The following is a 24228-nucleotide window of genomic DNA, read 5'->3' on the forward strand; positions in this document are numbered from 1 at the left end:
CAATTTGACACAAACTTCAAGCAGACCTTTTATAATCATGTTAATGTATTTTAAAGTCTGTCTACCTCTAGATGGAAAGAGGTGATAAAATATTTTAAATGGAAGAATGATGCTCCAGCAAAGATTTTGTATGAGGTATAGCTATGGATGTATATCATAATTAATTATGAGGTAAAATCATATACATATATATATATGCACACACACACACAATATATATATATATATATATATATATATATATATATCCACTACCTTGGATATCCTAGTTGCTTATTTTAATTATAATTACCCCATTTGATTTATATGGGTAATACCATACAAAATTCTGGTGCCTTTAACTTAAGTACCATAGTCATCCGAATCTATATATATAATATAATCATTTAAAGTTCATGTTTCATACCAGCATGGGTTGGATGGTTTGATGGGCCCAAGGATTGCAAAATGCTCCAGTGTTTGTCTTGACATGGTTTCTACAGCTGGCTGTCTTTCCAAATGCTAACCACTTTACACCATGTACTAGGTGCTTTTATCATGCCACTCACACTAGTAAGGCCACCATGCAGTTTATAAGACTATGAACCCCGAGAAGGTAACTTTTTTCTACAAGATGAAGGGTAAAAGTATGACGGAAGGAACCAGAGCAGAACAGGTTTCTTGCTGCAGTGAAGTTACATGACTATTCACATTTTAGATGAGAGGGTGAGAGTGATCCAGTGGAGCTGGGAAGAGATAAAAAGATAATGGTGACGAGGTGTCAGTGTGGACCTTCAAAATACAAAGTAGGTAGAAATGATTAAAGGAGGGGGACCAGGAAATGAATGATAGTGCAGAAGGATAAAATAGTAATGATGAAACAGTAGACAAGAGAAGGATGAAATAAGGATGATGTTCAGTAGCTTGCAGGAGTGGATAGGGAAGAGATAGGCTGGCATAGTGCACAAGAGGGGTGAAGGAAGAGGGATATTTTAGCGGCTTAGTGAGTGGGAGTGATCATTGATAGTGTGGGTGGAGTATTAATTAATGAAGAGTGGATAACAAATGAAATGGTTCTGGGTCATAGAAAAACTTGATTTATACCTTTAGCAGACCTTTCTATGACATGTCACTATAGAGATATGTCTGACAGTCCCTTCTATGATATATAACCATAGATATATGTTTTTCTTGGTCATTCTATGTATATAGTTATAGATATGTACTCATATTAGTCTCTTCTCAATAGTTTTGAGGGATATGTTGCACATCCATCATCATGCCAATACAAGTGCAAGTTGCAAAGGCTGTACCATCATTATTTACAATGTGACTAGCTGTACATAGGTATACATCAGTATAGCTACATAGCTATGGCTATTCTTTTATTCTTTTACCAGGACTCATTCTTTGTAAGCCTAGTACTTATTCTATCAGTCTCTTCTACTGAACCATTAGGTTATGGGAACATAAACAGACCAACACTGTTGTCAAGTGGTGATGGGGGTACAAACACAGACACAAAGATGCACACACACACACACACACACATAAATATATGCATATACATGTCAAGCTTCTTTCAGTTTCCGCCTACCAAATCCACTCACAAGGCTTTGGTCAGCCTGACGCTGTAGTAGAAGACACTTGCCCAACATGCCATGCAGTGGGACTGGGCCCAGAACCATGTGGTTGGGAAGCAATCTTCTTACCACTCATAACTGTCATTATTTACACCATGATTGGCTAATTAGCTATGAGACAAAGCCAAAGATACAGATCCTTTTGAGTTCTTTCTAATTCCTCATGGCAAACTTTGCCCCGCCACAGAAAACATGAGTAGTCAAGTCAAAGCGGTGACTAGGAATCCTGTCAAAGATCCTGTAAAGTATCTATAGCTAAAGACACTTAACTATCAAATGGCCAAGTTTATTTGGTTGTAAATGGGTACAGTGAGATACTAATAACTGACTGCTGTAAACAGCAAGAATATTGTAAAACCAATGAATGTCCTGTTAGTTTGTAGTGTTGAGGTTGGATAAAGTGGGCTTCACTAATCTAACCGGTTCTGATATGAGATGCCAAAATAAAGTTTTCATTAGTTGCTTTTCCTACCAGCTATGGATTATTAGATTTACCAATGCCACAAAATTAACTTTCAAATACTCTATATAAACAATTAAAATATCAAAACATACCTCTCTGTGCCCTTCTCCTGAGTGACCCGATACTGTACAGAAGAAAGTTTTTCTTTCAGTTCTTCTTTGGAATATGTGACAGGGCACGTACCGCTCGCAGAGTCCTGACATGATGCCTGTAGTTTCTTGAGAGCAGGCGAACTTTCCCGCTTAGCAGTGATAGTATGCAACAAGTTCATGCAGCCAAGGAGTAGCAATTTTCATTAGCACCTATAAACAAAAAGCAACTTATCTTAATCATAGTTGGAATTACATAATTACATAAACAGATATAAAAGCAACAAATATAGTTACATTTAATGTTCATCACTGAATTTTTCCTTTTTTTTCTCACTATTTAAGTCTTTGGACGGTGATTATGCTCATGTTTGTTTGTTTGTTTGTTTTTTGTTTTTTCTTAATTGATTATATTGACCCATCATTCTTAGAAAAATATGAAAATATACATTGACAAATGGGGAAAAGATAACTCAGTAGGAGATGAATACAGCAGGGTATTTCAGACTGTTTGTACCTTGCGTAGTTAAGAAATTCACTTCCCAACATCAGGGTTTTGGGTTCAGTTCCACTGTGCAGTATCTTAGGCAAGTGACTTCTATTATAACCCTGGGCTGATCAGAGCTTTGTGAATGGATTTGGTAGGTGGAAACTGAAAGAAATTCAGCATATATATGTGTGCTTGTTCACATATTCTTGAAATATTACAAGCTATAAGCAATGACAGTTTGTCCTTTCTCCTATCAACAAATCAGTAGGCTGCAGACATAAGAAATGTCTTACTTGAAAAATGAGTAAGGTTTCATGACAGGAAGGGTATCTAGCTGTGAAACAATGTCTCAATAATACACTCATCTAACCCATGCAAATATGGAAAATGAATGAGGGGCTCTATACAGTTTTGCCAACCGCATTTCTTTCACAAAGTATCAATTAACCAGAGGCGATGGTAAAAGACCTTGTCCAAAATGCTGCATAATGGGATCAAATCCAGAACCACATGCTTTATGAAGTGAACTTCTCAACCAAACAGCTATGAATACAATCAGAAGCAACAGTTGACCCCATATTAGCCAAAATGGTTGCAATTAGAAGTAGGGTATGATGGTAATAGTTCAAAATATTCCTGCAATGCCAAGATAAATAAAAAAAAAAAACCTACAAAATTAATAAGAAATTAGTCAATGAATATAATATTTACATAGCTAACAAAACTAGTACTGCAACTTTAGGTTGAGTAAAAGATGATATTAAGTCTAGAGTTTGAGAAGATGCTGCTAAAGGATAAAAGGTATCTATAAATAGGAATTACTAGGGTACCAGTATAGTGTGAGTAATATATAAATATATCAAAGATGAACAACAAAAACTCTGAAATTTAATAATATACATTGGGTCATCCCATAAATATTATTTATGGGATGACCCATTTGTATTGTAACAAATTAAAACAAAAGTTAGGATAAAGGTGTGTGTGTATAAACACACACACGCACACACACACACACACACACACGCACATATATATAAAATAATTAAAGAGGAATGTAAAATACATTATGAAGGATATATCGTAAACAATTCATAAGTATTTACGAATATATCAATATATATCATGCTGGAATGGGTTAGACAGTTTAACTGGAACTGGGAAGCTGGAGAGCTGTATCAGGTTCCAATCTGATTTGGCATGGTTTCTACAGTTTGATGCCCTTCCTAATGCCAACCACCAGAGAGAGAGAGAGAGAGAGAGAGAGAGAGGCAGACAGATTAAAGCAGAAATTTTTAAATGGCTATCATGACAACTACTTGACAAAAGGAAATAATTCTCTATGAATGTACGTAGTATTTAACGGTATTTTACAGTACTAACACTTATATCTAAGCATGTGATAAGTATTTTAGTCTAAATTGCTCTAGTAGACAATATTAGAGCTATCGATATCTGAAAGAAATTGTGTTGTTTATAAATATACCTGAGTGTAATCTTATTACAGCTCATACTTCTTGTTAGTAACCAATTTTAGTTTTTGTACAACTCAAATTCATTGCAGGTTGAACAGAACTAAGAACTGAATTTAAACAAAGCAAACTTCCAAAAATCAATGGTGGAGCAGGTGGGGTGGGGTATCCTTTATGCTTTGTAATCATTTAAAACAGAATTAGGACTCCTTAGGTTAATGTACCAGATCAGAAACTTCAGTAAGCATTCAAAAACAGGAAAAACAGTGGTCGCAAATCTTTTGTCGTTTGATGTAGGGCATGACGATAATGGTTCAAAATATACCAGCAGTTCTAAGATTGAGTCAAAATTTTAAAAATCCTAGAAAATTAATAAGAAATTAGTCAATGAATGTAATATTTACATGGCTAGCAAAACTAGTACTGCAACTTTAGGTCAAGTTAGAAATAATAAGCCTAGGGTTTGAGGAGATGTTACTAAAGGAAGGAATCTATAAATATGAATTACTAGGGTATCTGTATAGTGTTGGTAATAAACAAATAAATATGCTGAGTCAGATCCATATGTAGTTAGTCTTTGCAGTGAAATTAGACACACATGTTAATTTCTGGTAGATTGGGATGGGGAACACACAAGCAGTTTTGTGAGCCTAATGTCACGACAAGACTAAATACATAAAGATGATTTCATATATTTAATTATTTATAACACACACTGCATTGACAATACTGTAGCCTCTGTCAGCTGTCAACCCTGTTCTGTAATGTAAATGAGTTGAACCATTTTTAGTGAGTAATCTCCTGCTTTGTTATGTTGGTTAAGAGGAGGCACATGAATACTGGGGATAGTTAAATAGCATTGTTAAACACCTGAATCTTAAAAGAGAAACTATCTTGAAGCAAATTGCCAAGTTCTTCACTGAATACCTCAAAGCAAAATTCTTAAAAATTGTGACAATGCAATAATCATTTTACTGTACAAAAAGGGAGAGAGAGAATACCTAACAAACTATTGAGCTGTAATCCATATCAAGTGTCACATACAAGATATCTACAAAAATCACACCAAACAGAATTTCTAAACAAATGGAAAAAATAAAAAAACAGTCGTATGGCAAGCAGGATTTGATGCAGTTTTTCAACTACTGATAATCTACATGCAATGAACCAACTAATTAATATATATATATATATATATATATATATATATATATATATATATATATATTTCTTTACTACCCACAAGGGGCTAAACACAGAGGGGACAAACAAGGACAGACAAATGGATTATGTCGATTATATCGACCCCAGTGCGTAACTGGTACTTAATTTATCGACCCTGAAAAGATGAAAGGCAAAGTCGACTTCGGCAGAATTTGAACTTAGAAGGTAACGGCAGACGAAATACGGCTACGCATTTCACCCGGTGCGCTAACGTTTCTGCCAGCTCGCCGCCCTATACATATATATATATATCCTCACTCTCTCTCACATTTCTCTAGCTTTCTCACTTTGCACCTCACTGATTCTGTCGCCAAGCCAATCCTTGGCTCGCTCTTTCTTCTCCCCTCTTTAATTCCTTCTTTCTCTCTCTTCTCCCCCCTTTGGTGCCTTTGTCCCTCTTTTTCTCTCTCTCTTTGATTCCTTTGCCCCCTTTTTTTCTCTCTCTTCTCCTCTCACATGACAGCTGGTCAACCAGCCTTTCGGCTTCTGACAAGCGCCACGAGAACACCGTTTTCTTCTTCGTCTGCCGATAAAGGCATTTTTTTCCAAATACGCCAGCTAAGCTAAGTTGTATTTGTCTATAGTCGTAAGACACCTGCTGTTTTTGTCCTGTTGTTACCATATATATATATATATATATATATATATATATATATAGCATTCTGTTTTGCATAGCCTTCATGGACTACTAAAAAATATTGAATACTGTACAATAACAGTAGTGATGACAGCCACAACAAAGGTGTAGAACCAGAATATTTCAATATCTTAAACATCTACCATCATGCAACATCTTTTATCAAACTACACAAAGGCTTCAAATAAGGGTATAAAACAGGATGATTCTATTCTCCCAAGCTATTCATAACCTTCTTTGAAGAAATGTTTCAAAAACTGCACTGAAAGAAAGATGAAATGGTTATTAAAATCAATGGGAAGTTTCTCGCATACACTTGATCATGCCAGGTGTTCCATGTGAACTTGAAACTACGTTAAAACAACTGAATATAGAATGCAAAGCAGAAAGACTATGACTGAACGCAGAAAAATATATAATGTTCAACTAACTGATAGCTAAAGTTTCTGATATTAAGGATGAAGAAACAACCTTCAAATAGTAAAATGTTGCATCTACATTGGCCAACTTCTAAAACAAAAGCTATGGGAAAAATGCAAGTGACCTTGACTTAAACTTCCTAACTTCCAGGGAGGGGCAAGGTTTAATTTTAAAACCAAATTACCCAAAAGATGAGCTTACAACCAATGCATCATCCACAAAAATTTTTTTATAGTGCAGAAACTTAGAACATTACCTAACTTAACAAGCAAGCAACATTCTCACAAACAAATTATGCAAGGAATTACAGGAGGGAAAATCATAAAGCAATGAAATGACATGGAAACAGAAAGAAAAAATAACTAAGAGACGTTGAAAAATTCACAAAATGGTACTGAACTGGACACATCCAGAGAATAAGTGACAACAGGTTTTTGAAAAAGTAAACAGACTGGTCTCTGAGTGAGCATAAAAGAAATAGAGGATAACAATGAACAAGATGGAGGGTGGAGGCATATAAATTCAAAAAACCCAAATTTAAAGAGCAATCTTTGTCTGACTGTGGGAGAGTAATGGCTGATATCATAGACTGATAACGCTTAAATAAATGTTTTACCTCCTTCTGACTAGTATCAATATGAAACAAGGCTTTTTTTGTGAGTTTACAAATTTATATCTAAATAATTTTGTCTAAAATATATCTGTCATATATATATGACAAATATATTTTAGACAAAATTATTTACAGCTTCCAAAAGTACAACAGTATTCGTCTTTGCTTAGATAAAATAACTAAATCGTGGGTGTTAAGTCCCCTCGAAAGGGTCTTTCTAACTTCTAAGAAGATGAAATTTTATAAATATTACTTCATTTGTGTCAAATATCTATGGTTAAAATTTCATCAACAGCAAAAATATATGAATTGTCACAGGGGTTACGGCCCTTATGCATAGAATATAATTTCCAGATTTCATAAAAATCCATTCAGTACTTTTGACCTAGTTTTGGATCATAAAAGAAATGACTAAAATTTTGGAGTTAAGACCCCCATTAGGGTGTCTTAGAATCCTCATGAGAAGTGGAAACTTTGAGAATAGTTCTTGATGTGTGTCAATTACCCATGGTTGAAATTTCATAAACATCAAAAATTTATGAATTTTCATGTGGGTTCTGCCCTCTTTAAGCTATCTGAAATCTAAGTTCCAAATATCATAAGGATCCATTCAGTAATTTTGGTCCATGAAATTGTATGAAACATACAGCATTACCCTTCACCCTAGGCTTGGATTTTGTGTTCCAAATTTCATTAGGATTGGTGCAGCAGTTTTCGAATGTATAAGTAACACACAAACACACATAAAGACATTGACTTTTATATAATAGATATGAATATGCACATATACATACACGTATATGTCTGTGTGTGTGTATTAAACAATAGTATTCATCATGTCTTTATATTTTATTGCTAACTTTTAGGCTTTTATTTTAGTGAATGCATTTATAACAAAATAACATTGACTGAAATAACCAAAGTACACCAATTTCCAGAAAGATCTTACAAAACACAGGGAATCAATAACAACAATCAGATCAAATTTATTTCATTATTATTAAGCAATCTGCACTTATTCTTCATGACAGCTAAATTTGAGAAAATAGAATTAGTAAAATAATGAACTAGATATGTATATATGAAAAAGAATTCAATATTTCCATTTGGACCAAATAAAAGAATTTGCCAGGTTAAAAATAGAACCACGTAAAAATAGCTTACAAAAATAATTCAAGTTATAAATCTATTATTGTCTAGGCTTTAAGGTAAGGCTATTTGTTAAACAACTTATTTAGAAGATATTTTGCTTTGTATTAACAAAGACACAGATAACAACTCGCAATTATCCTCAGTTGTGCAAAGTAGTTCATACATGTAATCCCTCTTTTCTTTATGAAGTAAATTGAATTCCTTGAAGGAACACAACATTTCCTTATATTGAATGCTTTTAAGATAGTACTATTAACCTTTGTACAGAACCTCTTGAACAATATGTTACTAAGGATTTGGATCAGAGAGAGGGAGTAACCTGGGAAACAGAAATAACTCAGGCTCTCAAACTCAAGATGTATCATCTAACTCTTCTAGCTACTCAAGGTATATAGAAAAAAGCAAGAGATTAACAACTGTTTTATTGTGGCAAAAGCAATAAACTATCAAACATATTTCAAGCACTGCATTGTATTTTAAATACTCCACTTAGCAACAATACAAATGATTGGGTGATAATGTAGTTTTGCTTCCTATTAAGTAAAAGAAATACATTCAGATATACAAAATGTCATAAGACCAGCATGAGAAAAGGAAAGACAAAATATGTCTCAAAATAGCATTGCAATGTCAGAATGGTGCCATATAATAACCAAGTCGATTGAATTTAAGCCATATTATCCTAGCTTATAAGGATAATTATTATAAAGGAATTATTGTATTTACTCATGCATAATGCAAGAAATTTACAAAACACCATGGCCAAAATTGGTGGAAAGCATTATATTCACAGATAAAATATATTACTGACTTTTAGGTACAAAATGCAGGCAGTCCTATTATATATGAGATCACATTGTGTTCAAGTAAATATGGTAGGCTCAAAATAAAATTATGAAAATGCACTGAAATCTCATTGCTATATGGAATCACTCAATCGCTATTGATATTTCATGATTTTCATGATAATAAATGTGAACTGAACAGAAGACAAAAATAATCCAAGCACAAACTGATCACTATTATATACCGAATGAATCTATATAAGATGATTAGAGCTTTTTACTAAATGGATCCATATATTGGCTAAAATATAAAAATTAGTATAAATGATTAAAACTTCATTGTGAATATAGCACTAGTCCATATAGTATGAAAGGAACTACTAAAGCTAGTATATTTTACAGGTTATAGTATTACAAATATAGCCAGATTTGTTTTAAAATGTAGTCCTTTGCTGTTTTCAGTTAGCAGTTGTTAACCATATTAATAATATAAAAGGTATATCTAATGTAATCATGAAATAAGTTACACTCGGATGGGTGCAGTAAGTTTGGTGTGCAAGTTTATGTAACTGGAGCACAAGGTTTACAGATATTATAACAACTTAATACAGAAGGAATGCAAAGAGTTATCAAATTAGATGTTAATTATATTCATCTATAAAGAATGCCTGATTCCAAAAAGTTTATTACGATTATTATGAGCACTATCATGTACTCATACCAGAAACTGTCTTTACATTTTATTACTTTTATCTTTTACTCATTTCTGTCATTGGATTGTTGCCATGCCAAGGCATGGGGTTTTGTCAAACAATTCAACCCCTGCAGTTCTATATTTAAGAGATGAGGAATTATTTGTCCTCATCTTATTTGTTGTTAAAACATTTCGGCTGATATACCCTCCAGCCTTCATCGGGTTTATTGGGAAAATTTTGAACCTGGGTTCTCATTCCTAAGGTGTTTTTCGATATTATTATTATTCAGGTCACTGCCTGGAATCGAACTCAGAATGTTGGGGTTAGTAGCCCACGCTCTTAACCACTACGTCATATGCCCATGGGCAATTATAGAGTGAATTTTAGGGCTTATAAATCTAATATTTTCCTATCCTTCTTTAATACCGGTTTCCATATGCTATTCATATCTGCACTCAGTCTGCTTAGGAGGTTGTTGTGACCTAGCTTCTTTTAGTTTTCATATTAAATAATAGACAGAACACCACTGGAAAATATGAAAACTAAAAGAAGCAGCACATATGCTAGGATACAACAACCTCCTAAGCAGACTGAGTACAGATATGAAGAGTGTATGGGAACTGGTATTAAGAAAGAATTTGAAAATATGAGATTTATAAGCCCTAAAATTCACTCTATAATTGACCGTGGGCAATTATATTCACTCTATAATTGACCGTAGAGTTTAAGAGCATGGGCTACTAAGCCCAAGATTCCGAGTTCGATTCCAGGCAGTAACCTGAATAATAATAACAACATTAAAAAATACCTTTGGAATGAGAACCTAGGTTCGAAATTTACCCAAGACACTTGATGAAGGCTGGAGAGTATATCAGCCGAAAAGTTGTGTTAACAACAAGTAAGATGAGGACGACTATCTGTCAAATGTAAATAAAATTCAACCCCTTATTTTAACGTCTGGTACTTATTCTGTTGGTCTGTTTGTTGAACTACTGAGGTACAGGGACATAAGCAAACCAACGCCAGCTGTTAAGTGATAGTGAGTTGAAAAACGCAATGCAAACATACACACACATATATATATATGTATATATATATTTCTTATTTTTTTCTCTTCTTGCTTCCCTTTTGTTGTCTTGCTGTTCTTTTCTTGCTTTGCAAGGTACTTGGTAACCTCACTGTGCCATAGCTGATGTTGGAGCTTGTCATGGCCTTACAGTTTGCTGAATCCTATCAAACTGTCCAACTCATGCCAGCATAGAAAATGGATGTTCAATGATGATGATGATACACACACGTCTCATCAGTGGATCATATATCCGAAAAAGAAGCACACTCTAAAAGTTAGAAAAGTAATGTATTTAGAGGAAGTTAATTATATGGCCGTGACCAATGGTTTCACATCCATAAAGCCTTATAGATGATTCATCAGACTCCAATGACCATGGGCTTTGGAGTTATATGTCAGCAGCCATTGGAGTCTAACAAGTCATCTATAAGGTTAAGCACTTTATGGATGCGAAACCATTGGTTACTTTATGACTGGCTATATAATTAACTTCCTGTAAATATACATACACACACAATGGGCTTCTTTCAGTTTCCATCTATCAAATCCACTCAGAAGGCTTTGATTGACTTGGGACTACAGTAGAAGATATTTGCCCAAGGTGCCACATGGTGGGACTGAACCTAAGATCACATGGTTGGGAAGCAACCTACTTAATATACAACCATGCCTGCACCTGTCACACCTTTTACAATAATGTTCCTTAATTTCTCTCCAGACCTTCCTTTAATAGAAATTAGGTATGAGGAAGATATGAAGAACAATGCAATGAGAAGTATCAACCATCTCAGCCAATCATGAACCACCAAAACAATATTTAGAATAGATAATTATATTTATAATTATATCTACATTTTTTTCTATAAATATGATGGCTTTTTCTTGCAACAATTATTTTTGTTTATATAGCTGGGTAATGCTCCTCTTATTGCTAATCACTTAGTTGTGAAGTGGAAAATGGAACCTGTTTATGTTCAACCAGATAAATCTGGAGTAATTAATAAAATCTGTAAAATAAGCTTGTGTGCTATGAGGGCAGGCTCTTACAAATGTCAGAACTCATCTCTCTTTTTGGCATATAACATTTTCAAATCATCCTTACTCCACTTGTATTTTTTTGCTGATGCATTTATTTATTTATTTAGTTGCTCTTTCACTTGTTTCAGTCATTTGACTGTGGCCATGCTGGAGTACCGTCTTTAGTTAAGCAAGTCGACCCCAGGACTTATTCTTTGTTAGCCTAGTACTTATTCTATCGGCCTCTTTTGCTGAGTCACTAAGTTACGGGGATGTAAACACACCACCATCGGTTGTCAAGTGATGTTGGGAGGACAAACACAAACACATAAATACACACACACATACATACATACATACATATATATATATACGACGGGCTTCTTTCAGTCTCCATCTACCAAATCCACTCACAAGGCTTTGTTCGGCTCGAGGCTATAGTAGAAGACACTTGCCCAAAGTGCCATGCAGTGGGAATGAACCCAGAACCATGTGGTTGGTAAGTAAGCTACTTACTACACAGGCACTTTATTTACTTATTTATTTATTTATTTTACTTTGATGCCAACAGAGCTAGGTACTTTGCTCAGAAGTACACCACAATGGCTGCCATAAGGGTTGAACTGAAAACCATGTGACCAGCTAGTTGTCCTGCTCAGTAAATCATGGTATCTTGACAAGAACAGCCACATAAAAGCCTTAATTACACATAAAAGCCTTTCATTACTGTATTTATTTTGAGGTGTTCTGTATTTCTTTCAATTACTTTAAATATAACTAAGAATTTAGTAAAATAACTTAGTTATCATTCAGCTAGTATTAAGAACATAAATTGTGACTAAGGTTTGGTGGAAGATTTTAATTCAAAATTTATGAAAACAAGACATTTGTACTCAGAGCCAGAGCCGGTTTCAGCCGGGTTGGTAACGAAAGAGTTAAAACATCTGCAAGGTTATACTGACATTGATAGTGGGAACTGACTTTTTTGAAGATATTTAAAAAATCATTTTATTCACTGAAAATGTGTAGTATGGAAGTAAAATTTAAGAGATAAAAATACATCATAAATGTTATTTAATTAACTTGTTCATTATCAGCTAATCAATATCAAATAGATATTAAACAATATAATTATCTCAGATGAGAATTAAAACTTTTTATTTTATTTCTATTTTCAAATTAATGATGCATACTAACATGGGCTTTTAAACAATTTGTAAGAGATGAGATAGAGCTATCTGAATGAATAGCAAAGTGCTGATGATACTTGGCAGATTTGTTACTAAGGTCCAGTGTATATCCAATGACAGATGTATGTGTGTAAAGAGTTTAAAATAGGATAACTATCACACACCAGCTATTGTATGTAGTTTATGACCAGGTTCACTTTCAATAGCAAACTTTAAAATTATTGTGGAAGGAGACTTCAATGTGAATACTGGAGCAGTTTCCAGTTAACTTCTCCAGAGCCATGCACACATTTGAATCAGAACTACAAGCTAACAAAATTGTGTATTTATACCAAGCCTCCATTTATTACTATTATGTTTATTCATATTACAAATTTCCAGCTAAATACATCTCTCTACTTCATAACTTATTTCAATAATCTCAGATGGATTAAATGCAAACAAGTCTCCAGTGGGAATTGAACTAAAAACAAGAGGTAGTGAACTAGATATAATAAAACATTTCCAGTTTGGTACATACTGCTGCTGCTGCTTGTTTGTTTGTTTGTTGAGTGAAGCGGTCTTCGTTCTGTAGTGGGAAAAGTCCGAAACGTGGTCCTTTGCTATTCGTAAGACCCACAGAAGAGAAAGCAGGTCAACCCCCGACACTGAGAGAATTGACGGATGGATGAATACGCATCCAGGCTCAGCGGTTGCATAGGAAGTCAGGGACAAGAAACAGGAAGAAAGAGTGAGAGAAAGTTTGAGTGAAAGAGTACAACAGGGGTCGCCACCACCCCCTACCGGAGCCTCGTGGAGCTTTAGGTTTTTTTCGCTCAATAAACACACACAACGCCCGGTCTGGGAATCGAAACCACGATCCTCCGACCGCGAGTCCACTGCCCTAACCATTGGGCCATAGTGCCTCCACTTATTGCTGCTGCTGTTCTATCACCAGCATCACCACAATCACTTCATCATTGAAGCTGGGATACAATACTAAGGTGCTTAACAGTATTCTTTTAGAAAATCTGATTTCAAAATAAAATTCTGTTTGAATTAACAGATGAACATAGTATGTAAGTAAGTGAAGGCAATAACATTATGGAAGAAATATAGGGGACATTTATTGTAGGTTCTGAAGCAATAATGTTCAGTGTTTGTGTGAAAAGCTGAAATGAGTAGGTAGTGATTGTGATGATGATGGTTGTATTGTTTAACTCCAAGTCAGTCCTGACTAAGCAGGCTTATGATAAAAGATATTCTATCCTATCTTTTATTACCCAATGTGTCTTTCTTGTTTAAGATAGTATGGTGTGGTCTGAGGAAGATTTAGCTATTATTCAAGCAACTTAAACAACAAGACACTCCTTCTTTGGCTCTCAGTAGTGTAAGTATGGATGAACATTAGGATATGGCTTGCTGAATGAACAGCTTGACTGATTCTGCTGTTAGTCACTCCCCTAACATTTCTCACTATTTTGGTAAAGGCGTGGATGCCATACAATTAAATTTCCTCCCTCTATAAAACTAGGATGTTGTGTAAACATATAAATATCAATATTTTCCTTGGATTTCACTCCCTCCATTGAAATTATGGTATAAAGCTCTCTAATTTGCAACAAAATACAAGTTTATTTTGTAAGGAAATGTAAAACAAGACATGAATTATTGAATTATTCATTAGGTCTTTTTAATTTTTGATTTTTTTAAAAATGTATTTCTATTTTTTAATGATTTATTTTAATTTTTATTTAATTTTTTTTTAAATTTAACTTATTTTTAAATTCTATTTTACTCTAGAATTTGTGCTATTTTAAGTTACAGCACTTGTTTCAAAAAAAAAAAAAAATGTTCTGGAATGTTAGCTTATGCTAAGAGCACAGTACTTTTGAATGTATAATTTTCTATTAATTCATATACTTGCTTTTGTATCAAACAATTAAACAGGAAGAGACAGGGCTCTGAGTAATCATTTATCCTACAAGAAATATCAGCCAAATATCCTTCAAACCATACAATACTATCTTAACCCGGTTGCATTCAGATTACTCAGTGAAATATAATGCTAATTTATTCACATTGATATAAATTGGTCATGCATTATCTTGTAGCTTTGAAATTCCAGTGACATGATTATTTATTTTTAGAATGATATTGTACAGTATATGGGAGAGACTGGATCTGGCCGGTTTGAACATAAAATAGAATATTTTAGCTGGATATGACCGATTTAAATGCTAATGTTTTAAATAAGGCAGGACATTATATAGCATGGTCCTAGAAATACTGTCTAAAAATAAGACTGATTGCTCACAACTAGAGTACCTTTGGTCATTACCCAATCAGAACAGATCAGGGGTTCAACAACTATTGAAAGTACACAAAAAAAGCATGTTTAGTTATAAGTTCAACTGAGGACATAATATTTTTAAGAGATGTCCTTGGGCAAGACACACCAATCATATTGCAATACTCTAATGGATATGGAAATGAGTACTATTTCCTATTTGAAGTTCATTTAAACATAAAATAACTGCTCCAAAAATATTGTAATCTAGGTTCTTTAGTTATCATGGCCAAGGCTATGTTTAAGCATTGTTTTGTTTCAATTACTCTATTACCTGTTTCAGTCATTTGACTGTGGCCATGCTGGAGCACTGCCTTTAGTCGAGGAAATTGACCCCAGGACTTACACTTTGTAAGCCTAGTACTTATTCTATCGGTCTCTTTTGCCGAACCACCAAGTTATAGGGACGTAAACACACCAGCATCGGTTGTCAAGCGATGTTGGGGAACGAACATAGACACACAAACACATACACACACACATACATATACATATATATATATATACACACATATATACGATGGGCTTCTTTCAGTCTCCATCTACCAAATCCACTCACAAGGCTTTGTTCAGCCCAAAGCTATAGTAGAAAACACTTGCCCAAGGTGCCATGCAGTGGGACTGAACCCAGAACCATGTGGTTCGTAAGCAAGCTACTTACCACACACCCACTCCTACGCCTATAACAAAACAAATTGATCATGGCAAAATACATTTTCAATTAGTGCAATAAGTACATACATTTGATTTTATACCTCCCTTAAAGAATGCGATTAAAATATTATATGAAATGAAGAAAAAAAAAATTAGGTGATGACATTATTCTTAGATGGCTGACACATCTCACTTGCAATATTTTTTAGATAACTGGTATTAATAAAAAAATAAGTTTTACTTTATATTTTCTAATTGAAGTTAAGGGGCCAGTGACCAAATAAAAAAAAAATTATTGTCATGAATATGGTACAAGCAAATCTAAAGCTCTAGTCTCCAATGCTAATCACAAAAATAATTGCAGAGGCCTTATTTTGAAAATAACACAAATTTTGCATTATTTATTTATTTGGCATTACTAATGCTAGTACATACTCAATTATAATCTAATTTATTCTCCTGAAAGGAAACTATAACAAGTGGGGTGGCCAATCACCTATTTAAAAGTAACCTACAGACCTTATACCCAGAATAAATTGTCTGGTGAGTTGTTTAGAGTCCAGTACCCTTATTTGACCAATATTCTAGGTATAGCTATCCAACTTTTCATTAAGACTTTGCTGTCCTGAAACATATACCTTATAAAATACTTAGTTATTTTAAGAATATGTAACTATTATATTAGTACAAAATCTCTCACTAGTAAGGGAATCTCCCAATTCTATGCTTTGACTAGAACCTTCCAAGATGAGTGTGGTAAATTCTGTATTTATTTAACATGAGGAGTGCTTAAGTGACTAATGGTATGTGACTTATGAATAGGATTAAGTTCACTTCATATTACTAATGCTCCTGGTGGAAGATATAAATATTTTATTTCTATTTGAACTAATTTTATCAATAATTATTTCCTTAAATTAAAAGATCTGAAATTTAAAATGTCTCTGTTTCAGCCAAAGACTGGTTCAGTAGACTAAACAACGGAAGTGGCTTTAAACTAAGCAAAATTGCATGCCATGCCAATTATAATGCTACAGACAGTACAAATGAGGAAAAAGAATGTGTCAAATTCACAATTGCAACAATTATGCAGATTTTTACAGTCAATGTTTCCATGACAACAATTTGCTATAATACTAAAGTCACAACAATATGTCATTTGAAACTTATGACATAAGAAAATGAAAAATTCAAAGAATTTCAATAACTAAAAAAAGCAACAAAAATTAACCAACTCTAAATTTTTAATTCATAGTTTGATAACTACCAGTTTTTAAGTAGAATATCCAAACAAAATGTATTTATATAGAATTAAATCATAGTAACTAGATGGTTAGCTCTCCTGTTTAAAATTAAATAATATGGTATATAATATTTGTAGCAGCTTCAATAAATAAATTTGTCTGGTTTAGATTCCTGATTTAGAAACTTTGTTTTGCAGTCATCAATCACCCAGCAGATCACAACACAAATTGCTAAATACAAAGTATTCATATCAAAAGGTTTGGCAGTTTTAATAAAAAAAAACTACTGAAACTATACACATTTTGAATTAACATTACTCAGTGTTAAACTATAAAGCCACTACTCTACACTTCATTGTATTTAAGCCTTGAATATAACTCACATAGATGGCTGAGAAAAAAAAAGATATTCAAAGAGAAAATTTTTATTAGAGGAATATACCCATGATTATTTGCTCAAGTTTGAAAGGCCAACATGTAGTCGGCTAAGACATAATTATCTCACTCTAACTTAGAAATTTTAAAAATTAAAATGCTTCATTTACCAGTTATTGACAGCAGCACTATGTTTATGTTGAGAGAGACTAACCCGATAATTATTTATTGAATTGTACCAAATGGTCGGTGAATGATCTCCAGGCAATGAATTGTTGATGTAGATTTATTTAAAGTGAGATTAATGTAATCTGGGGCAAAGTAATATCACAAAAGTAGGACAGATAAAATAATTTAAGCAATAAGATTGAAGCCAACAACCTATCAGTTCCTCAGTATAGGTGATAAAGTTCTCAAAGTATTTTGTAAACTAGAAAGAAAAACTTTAAACAAGTAAAATGTGGAGTTCAGAAGTTTGCTTCTCAACCACATGGTCCCAAGTCTGGTCCCACCTTCAGCATGTATCTTCTAAGTGTAAGCCTCAGATTGACCAATACTTAGTGAATGGAATTTAGTTGACAGAAACTGCACAGATATCTGGCGAGCGAGCTGGCAGAAACATTAGCATGCCAAACGAAATGCTTTGCGGTATTTCGTCTGCCGTTACATTCTGAGTTCAAATTCCGCCGAGGTCGACTTTGCCTTTCATCCTTTTGGGGTCGGTAAATTAAGTACCAGTTATGCACTGGGGTCGATGTAATCGACTTAATCCATTTGTCAGTCCTTGTTTGTCCCCTCTGTGTGTAGCCCCTTGTGGGTAGTAAAGAAATAAGAAACTGCACAGATATCTGTCATATGTATTTGTGTGTGTGCATATGAAAGAGTATCAAGTGGTATCCATTTATTATGTCAAAGTTTGACTTGTACATTTGATAAAATAGAAATCAATAAAAGAAGCACCAAATGGAAATAAATGCTGGGATCCTTAAAAGTCAACTAAACCCCATGCAGATGGTGTTTCAGCATAGCTGTAATACAATTATTGAAACTAGTAAAAACAAAAAAAAAAGTATCTTACAACAAACTACACCGAGGAGAAACAGATTTTGAAATATGTCTGTACATGGTGGGAGGATATTTTACGTGCACACTGGAACATTTTGTTTTAATAATGAATAATGAATATGAATTGTCTCTACTTTTTAAAAGAAAAAAAAATGAAAAACAAGAAAGAACTCCAGAATGTCACTATGCAATAGTAAAAGAGTGATACAAAGGGGAGAAAAAGCAGTGATGACATTGACAATTTGGTTTTATCATCAGAAATTGTGCCAGGTTGAAAAAATAATACACAAACAACATGAAAGGCTGCCCAAGGAAAGCCATCAACTGACTTTTCTTTATTTCAAGCACCTAGATAAAACCTCTGGTTAAGAAGCCCCTCCCCACAGGCCTAAGAATACTGTATTGAAAAGTACCTTCCTGTCTCAAACCTTGAAAAAAAAAAAGAAAAAAGATTATCCAAGACATGCACTGACTGTCCTCGTTTGTCTCTTGAAGTTGCAGAAATAAAGACAAGACAAAATATTTACAAAAGATTTCACGAAGGAAAATGTATTGACTTCCAGAAAATAAAGTAGATTTGTAATACCTATAGTTCTGAAGATATGAAGGATATACTTATGAAAGAATGTATCTGTGACTGAGAACTTAATGTGAAGTGAATCTTTGTATAAAGGATGTATTTTATGTTGGAAATGAAAGACAGGGTATATATTTTTACAATAAAGTCTAAACTAGTTTTATGAATGAATATTCTTAACACCACCAATTTTGAAGTATTTACTTTCATCATAAGTACCTCAGAATAGAAGTTGTTTTCTATAGCTGAAGTACTTTGTAGCTATTTTAATTAATAATACCTCACATCAGCAAGTCCTGTTTATTTTTCACCAGCAACTACATCCAGGAATTGTTTAGAACTAGATTGTAACAAATTCTGAATGAACAAAACATAGTAAGCATCAGTAAGATTTATTATAAAACTACATTTTAAATGGTCATCCAACAACTATTTCATTTTAAGTACTTAATATACTTTAAGTAGATAACACTTATTAAACAATTAAAACTATGCATCTAAATAAGCTTAGTGAATGATAGAATAAGCTCTCACTCAACATCTCAAAATCTAAGTACATATCCACTCAATCATAATGATAATAATAATCCTTTCTATTATAGGCACAAGGTCTGGAATTTGTGGAGAGGGGGCTAGCCAATTATATTGACCCCAGTGCTCAACCAGTATCTTATTAATCCTGAAAGGATGAAAGGCAAAGTCAGCCTCAGCAGAATTTGAATTCAAAACATAAAGCTAGGAGACATGTCACAAAGCATTTTGTCTGGCATGTTTACATTTTCTGTACTCAAATCTTACAAGCTACATTTTAACAGCAACAAAATAGAATATGTTGATTATTTTAAATTTCTAAGAAGCATTGTAGATAAAAATCAGAAATGGAAACTACATATTGATCTGACCTGCAGGCTTAGTGTTATTGTTATCTTATCTCAGATGAAAAATTATTTTCCTAGGCAAGTGTTACTAAACATATCTGATGCTTGTTAAGTTATCTAAATTATGATATTTTCTGTAAAATCACCATTCTAGTAAAGTGGAAAAGTCACAGAGCTCTGCAACTATTTAAAATAAACAATAGATCTTTAGTCCTGCCATAGTATTCAAGTTTTGAAGTTTTAGATATGTATACACATGCACAAATTAAATTCTAAGATGATTTTCATCTGGCATTCTGCCTAAATTTTGTTAGCTTTCAGGTTATCAAACAACTCTGATGGAGCCAAATATGAATATATGCATATTGCACATCTTCAATCTTTTTCAAATGTTATTCCTAATAAAATAAACTCACTTAAAAATACATAATCACTAAAATTTTCAATAAACTTGCAATAAAAAAGTCTATATAGTACAATAAAGAGTCTTTAACTCCAAATCAATTCCTACACAATTATTGAATCATGTAATACCTGTTATTTCCATAAGTATCAACCATTTTCAAATATATTATAGTTCCTGTCTTGTGTAAATCCCTATTTTGTAAATCAGTGTATTTGCTAACATTTTCTTCTTATAAATTATCTCATTTATTATTTTTTTCTCTTATTATTTTGTTATTTCAGTTATAAGAGCCACAAAGTGAATTTTATAACCTACCAACAATTTTGGATTCAAGGAACCTCAAACATAAATGTTCTACTCTCTACATTGTCTGTACATGCAATGTTTTTCTGTAATTTTGTAGTAAAAAATAAATGGAGTTGAAATTGAAAACAAATAAGAAAATTAATGCTTATGCAAAATCAACTGTTGCAGTTGGATAACAAGATAAACAGACATAAACATATTGGTGAATGTATTTTTAAAATTAAATTCAGTATAAATATGGAAGATTAAGCAACAAAAAATGTTCTTAAAAAAAGCAGAGAAAAGTTAGTAGGAATGAAATGTATATCAATTAACCATTAGCTGACAGATACACTGTTTCTACTTCAATCATCAGATCATAAACACACAAGTTTGTACTTCCATCACTAGATTACAGACACACAGCTATTCCAATCACTAGATCACAGGCACACCGCTTCTACTTCAACACTAGATCACCAAGACACTGTTTCTGATTCAGCAATTATAATAATAATGAAATTATTGTATACAGTGCTCAGGTGCACCACAACTTGTCAAAAGTGCGTATAAAGCATATGCAGTAATGTACAAATGTCTGGGAAGTGAACAGTGTATGAGTCAGATACATGCTTGCGTGTGTATAGAGTGGGGAAAATCAAGTGTAGTTTTGGCGAATCTCAGGAAGCATGGAAGTTTTGAAGGATGCAGTGCTCTGACAACTAACAACTGATGCCGGCAATTTGTTCCATGCTTCAGCAACTCTTAGCATGAAAAAATGTTTCCGAAAGTCATGGGAGCTGTACTCACTGTTTCTACTTCAACACTGCTTCTGCTTCAACCATTGGATCATAGACACACCGTTTTCTGATTTAGTGATTAACTTACAGACACACCCTTTCTACTACAACACTGCTTCTATTTCGACCACTAGATCACTGACACACTGTTTCTACTTCAACAGTGTTTCTGATTCAGAAATTTGATCACACATTATCTTTCTTGCTTCTTCTATTATTATTGCAATAGTCTCTGCTTCTCCAAAATAGCTAATTGCACACCTACTCCATTCACCTTTCCTCCTATCACCTTCATTGTGCTTCACCTGGAAGACTTTGCTTTATGCACTTATCCCAATCCTCTGGAATTCCCTCCTCACATATTTTTCTTACAGAAACTGACCAACAGATGTTCAAATTGAACATCAACCCTCAGTCTCAAATGGCCTGAAAAGATCAAGAGCACTACTCCTGCCCCTCTGATGTTATTAGCACTCTTAATATATGCTATTTGATTATATATATATATATATATATATATATAAATTTCAAATGAGGATGAGAAATTACATATTAATTTAATTAACATCGATTTAACACCAGTGGTCTAGCATATAAAAAACTGAAGGTTCAGTAAAATTGTATTGTATACATATTAGAGGAAAACCACTATGTGGTTGTATTGCTCGATTACGTTTTGGTTGTTTTGCTAAATTTTTCTTGAGAACATTTCTTAGTGGTAAGACCATAGCGGATCTATTTCTAGCATAAGGGTGTCCACATAGAGGTTTCCCTCTAATATATATATATATATATCATCATCATCATCATCATTATTTAACATCCATTTTCCATGCTAGCAGACGTTATTTATATATAAATATATATATATATGTATATATGATATGCTGTGACTGCTAAGACCTGACAAATAACCTGAGTTCATGGCTGCTTCCTGAACCAGTTTCGTATAGCCCTAGCCCATCCAAAGTACCTTGGATTGCAGAACGACCTTTTGTGCTTACCTTGGATCGTAGGGTGACCTGCTGTGCTTGAGGAGACCTATTGAGTCAAGTACATCAACATCAAAATAAATATTAAATGGAAATTGTAGTTGTGATACCTGTGCCGGTGGCATGTAAAAAGCACCCACTACACCCACGGAGTGGTTGGCGTTAGGAAGGGCATCCATCTGTAGAAACACTGCCAGATCAGACTGGAGCCTGGTGCAGCCTCTTGGCTTCCCAGACCCTGGTTGAACCATCCGACCCATGCTAGCAAGGAAAACGGATGTTAAACAATGATGATATATATATATATATATATATATATATATATATATTATATATATATATATATATATAAGTAGGTGAATGAATTATCCTTTGTTTATCATCAGCATGGAAAATTCGTTTAACCGAAACCTGGGCAGCAAATTCACGTCAGAAATGCGGTTCAAGCGACCTGTCAACGGTAGAAACTCTGGGTTCATGTCAGAAATTTCGAAACATGTGTCGAGAGTAAAGGAATTTTGTTAACATCTTCGTTCGACTCCAGTCTTTAATTTATTTATATATATATATAAATATATATATATATATATATAAATATAATATATATATATATATATATATATATATTATATATATAATATAATATATATATATATATATATATAAATATAAATATATATAATATATATATATATATATATAATATAAATATATATATATAATAATATATATATATATATATAAATATATATATATATATATCGTTAACCCCACTCGCTTCAAAATATCTAAAGAATACGCACAGATCATGAATGGCTAAAATTAAGTGAATCGTCCAACCTCGCTACGACTACCTTCTTTCTTGCACTTATCCTTATTCTTTCTCTATTCTTCAATTTCCATCTCATTGTATTGTCACTCATTCTTTCAGTATTCCCTCATTACCCTGTCTAGCTCAAACATTTTTTTTTTCGTTTAGACTTGTCTCCAGGTTCATAGCCACTCTGATCTTTCAATTTTTCAATTTTTCGTTTAGTATTGTCTCCCGATTCATACAAACCCATTTGCTAGCTCACGATTAACAGAACCTCTTTACTCAGCTACGGTGTTATATTAGCTATCAATAATGATATTCCCTCTGATTTTTCTGATTTTCAAACCTATTTATCTAATGTTTATTTATCGACAATGCCGTCCCCAGTCAAATTCCCTCACACCGCTTATTGTCACGTGTCCCTTGACCTCTCTCTCTAACTAACCGTATCTCTCTCTCGCTATGTCCCCCCTTCCCATAACCATCATCGCCATGGTCCTCTATGCCCCCCCTCCCCAAAACCATCATCGCCATACATAAAAGAGCCATCGCATTTATCGTTAACCCCACTCGCTTCAAAATATCTAAAGAATACGCACAGATCATGAATGGCTAAAAGTTAAGTGAATCGTCCAACCTCGCTACGACTACCTTCTTTCTTGCACTTATCCTTATTCTTTCTCTATTCTTCAATTTCCATCTCACTGTATTGTCACTCATTCTTTCAGTATTCCCTCATTACCCTGTCTAGCTCAAACATTTTTTTTTTCGTTTAGACTTGTCTCCAGGTTCATAGCCACTCTGATTTTTCAATTTTTCAATTAGTATTGTCTCCCGATTCATACAAACCCATTTGCTAGCTCACGATTAA

General features: G+C 33.6%; 1 protein-coding gene across 3 annotated transcripts in view; it reads right to left on the reverse strand.

The window, feature by feature from the left end:
• The window catches only part of LOC115209056 (methionine-R-sulfoxide reductase B3, mitochondrial), a 135360-nt gene that overhangs the window by 40018 nt on the left and 71114 nt on the right, over positions 1–24228 (reverse strand). For all 3 annotated transcript variants that reach the window (XM_029777130.2, XM_029777128.2, XM_036501009.1), the window contains exon 2: positions 2178–2387. In XM_029777130.2, the coding sequence (XP_029632990.1) occupies positions 2178–2356 (179 nt within the window). In that variant the 5' untranslated portion in view covers positions 2357–2387. The remainder of the gene's footprint in view (positions 1–2177; positions 2388–24228) is intronic.

Source organism: Octopus sinensis, linkage group LG3, assembly GCF_006345805.1.
Source record: "Octopus sinensis linkage group LG3, ASM634580v1, whole genome shotgun sequence".
NCBI lineage: Eukaryota > Metazoa > Mollusca > Cephalopoda > Octopoda > Octopodidae > Octopus > Octopus sinensis.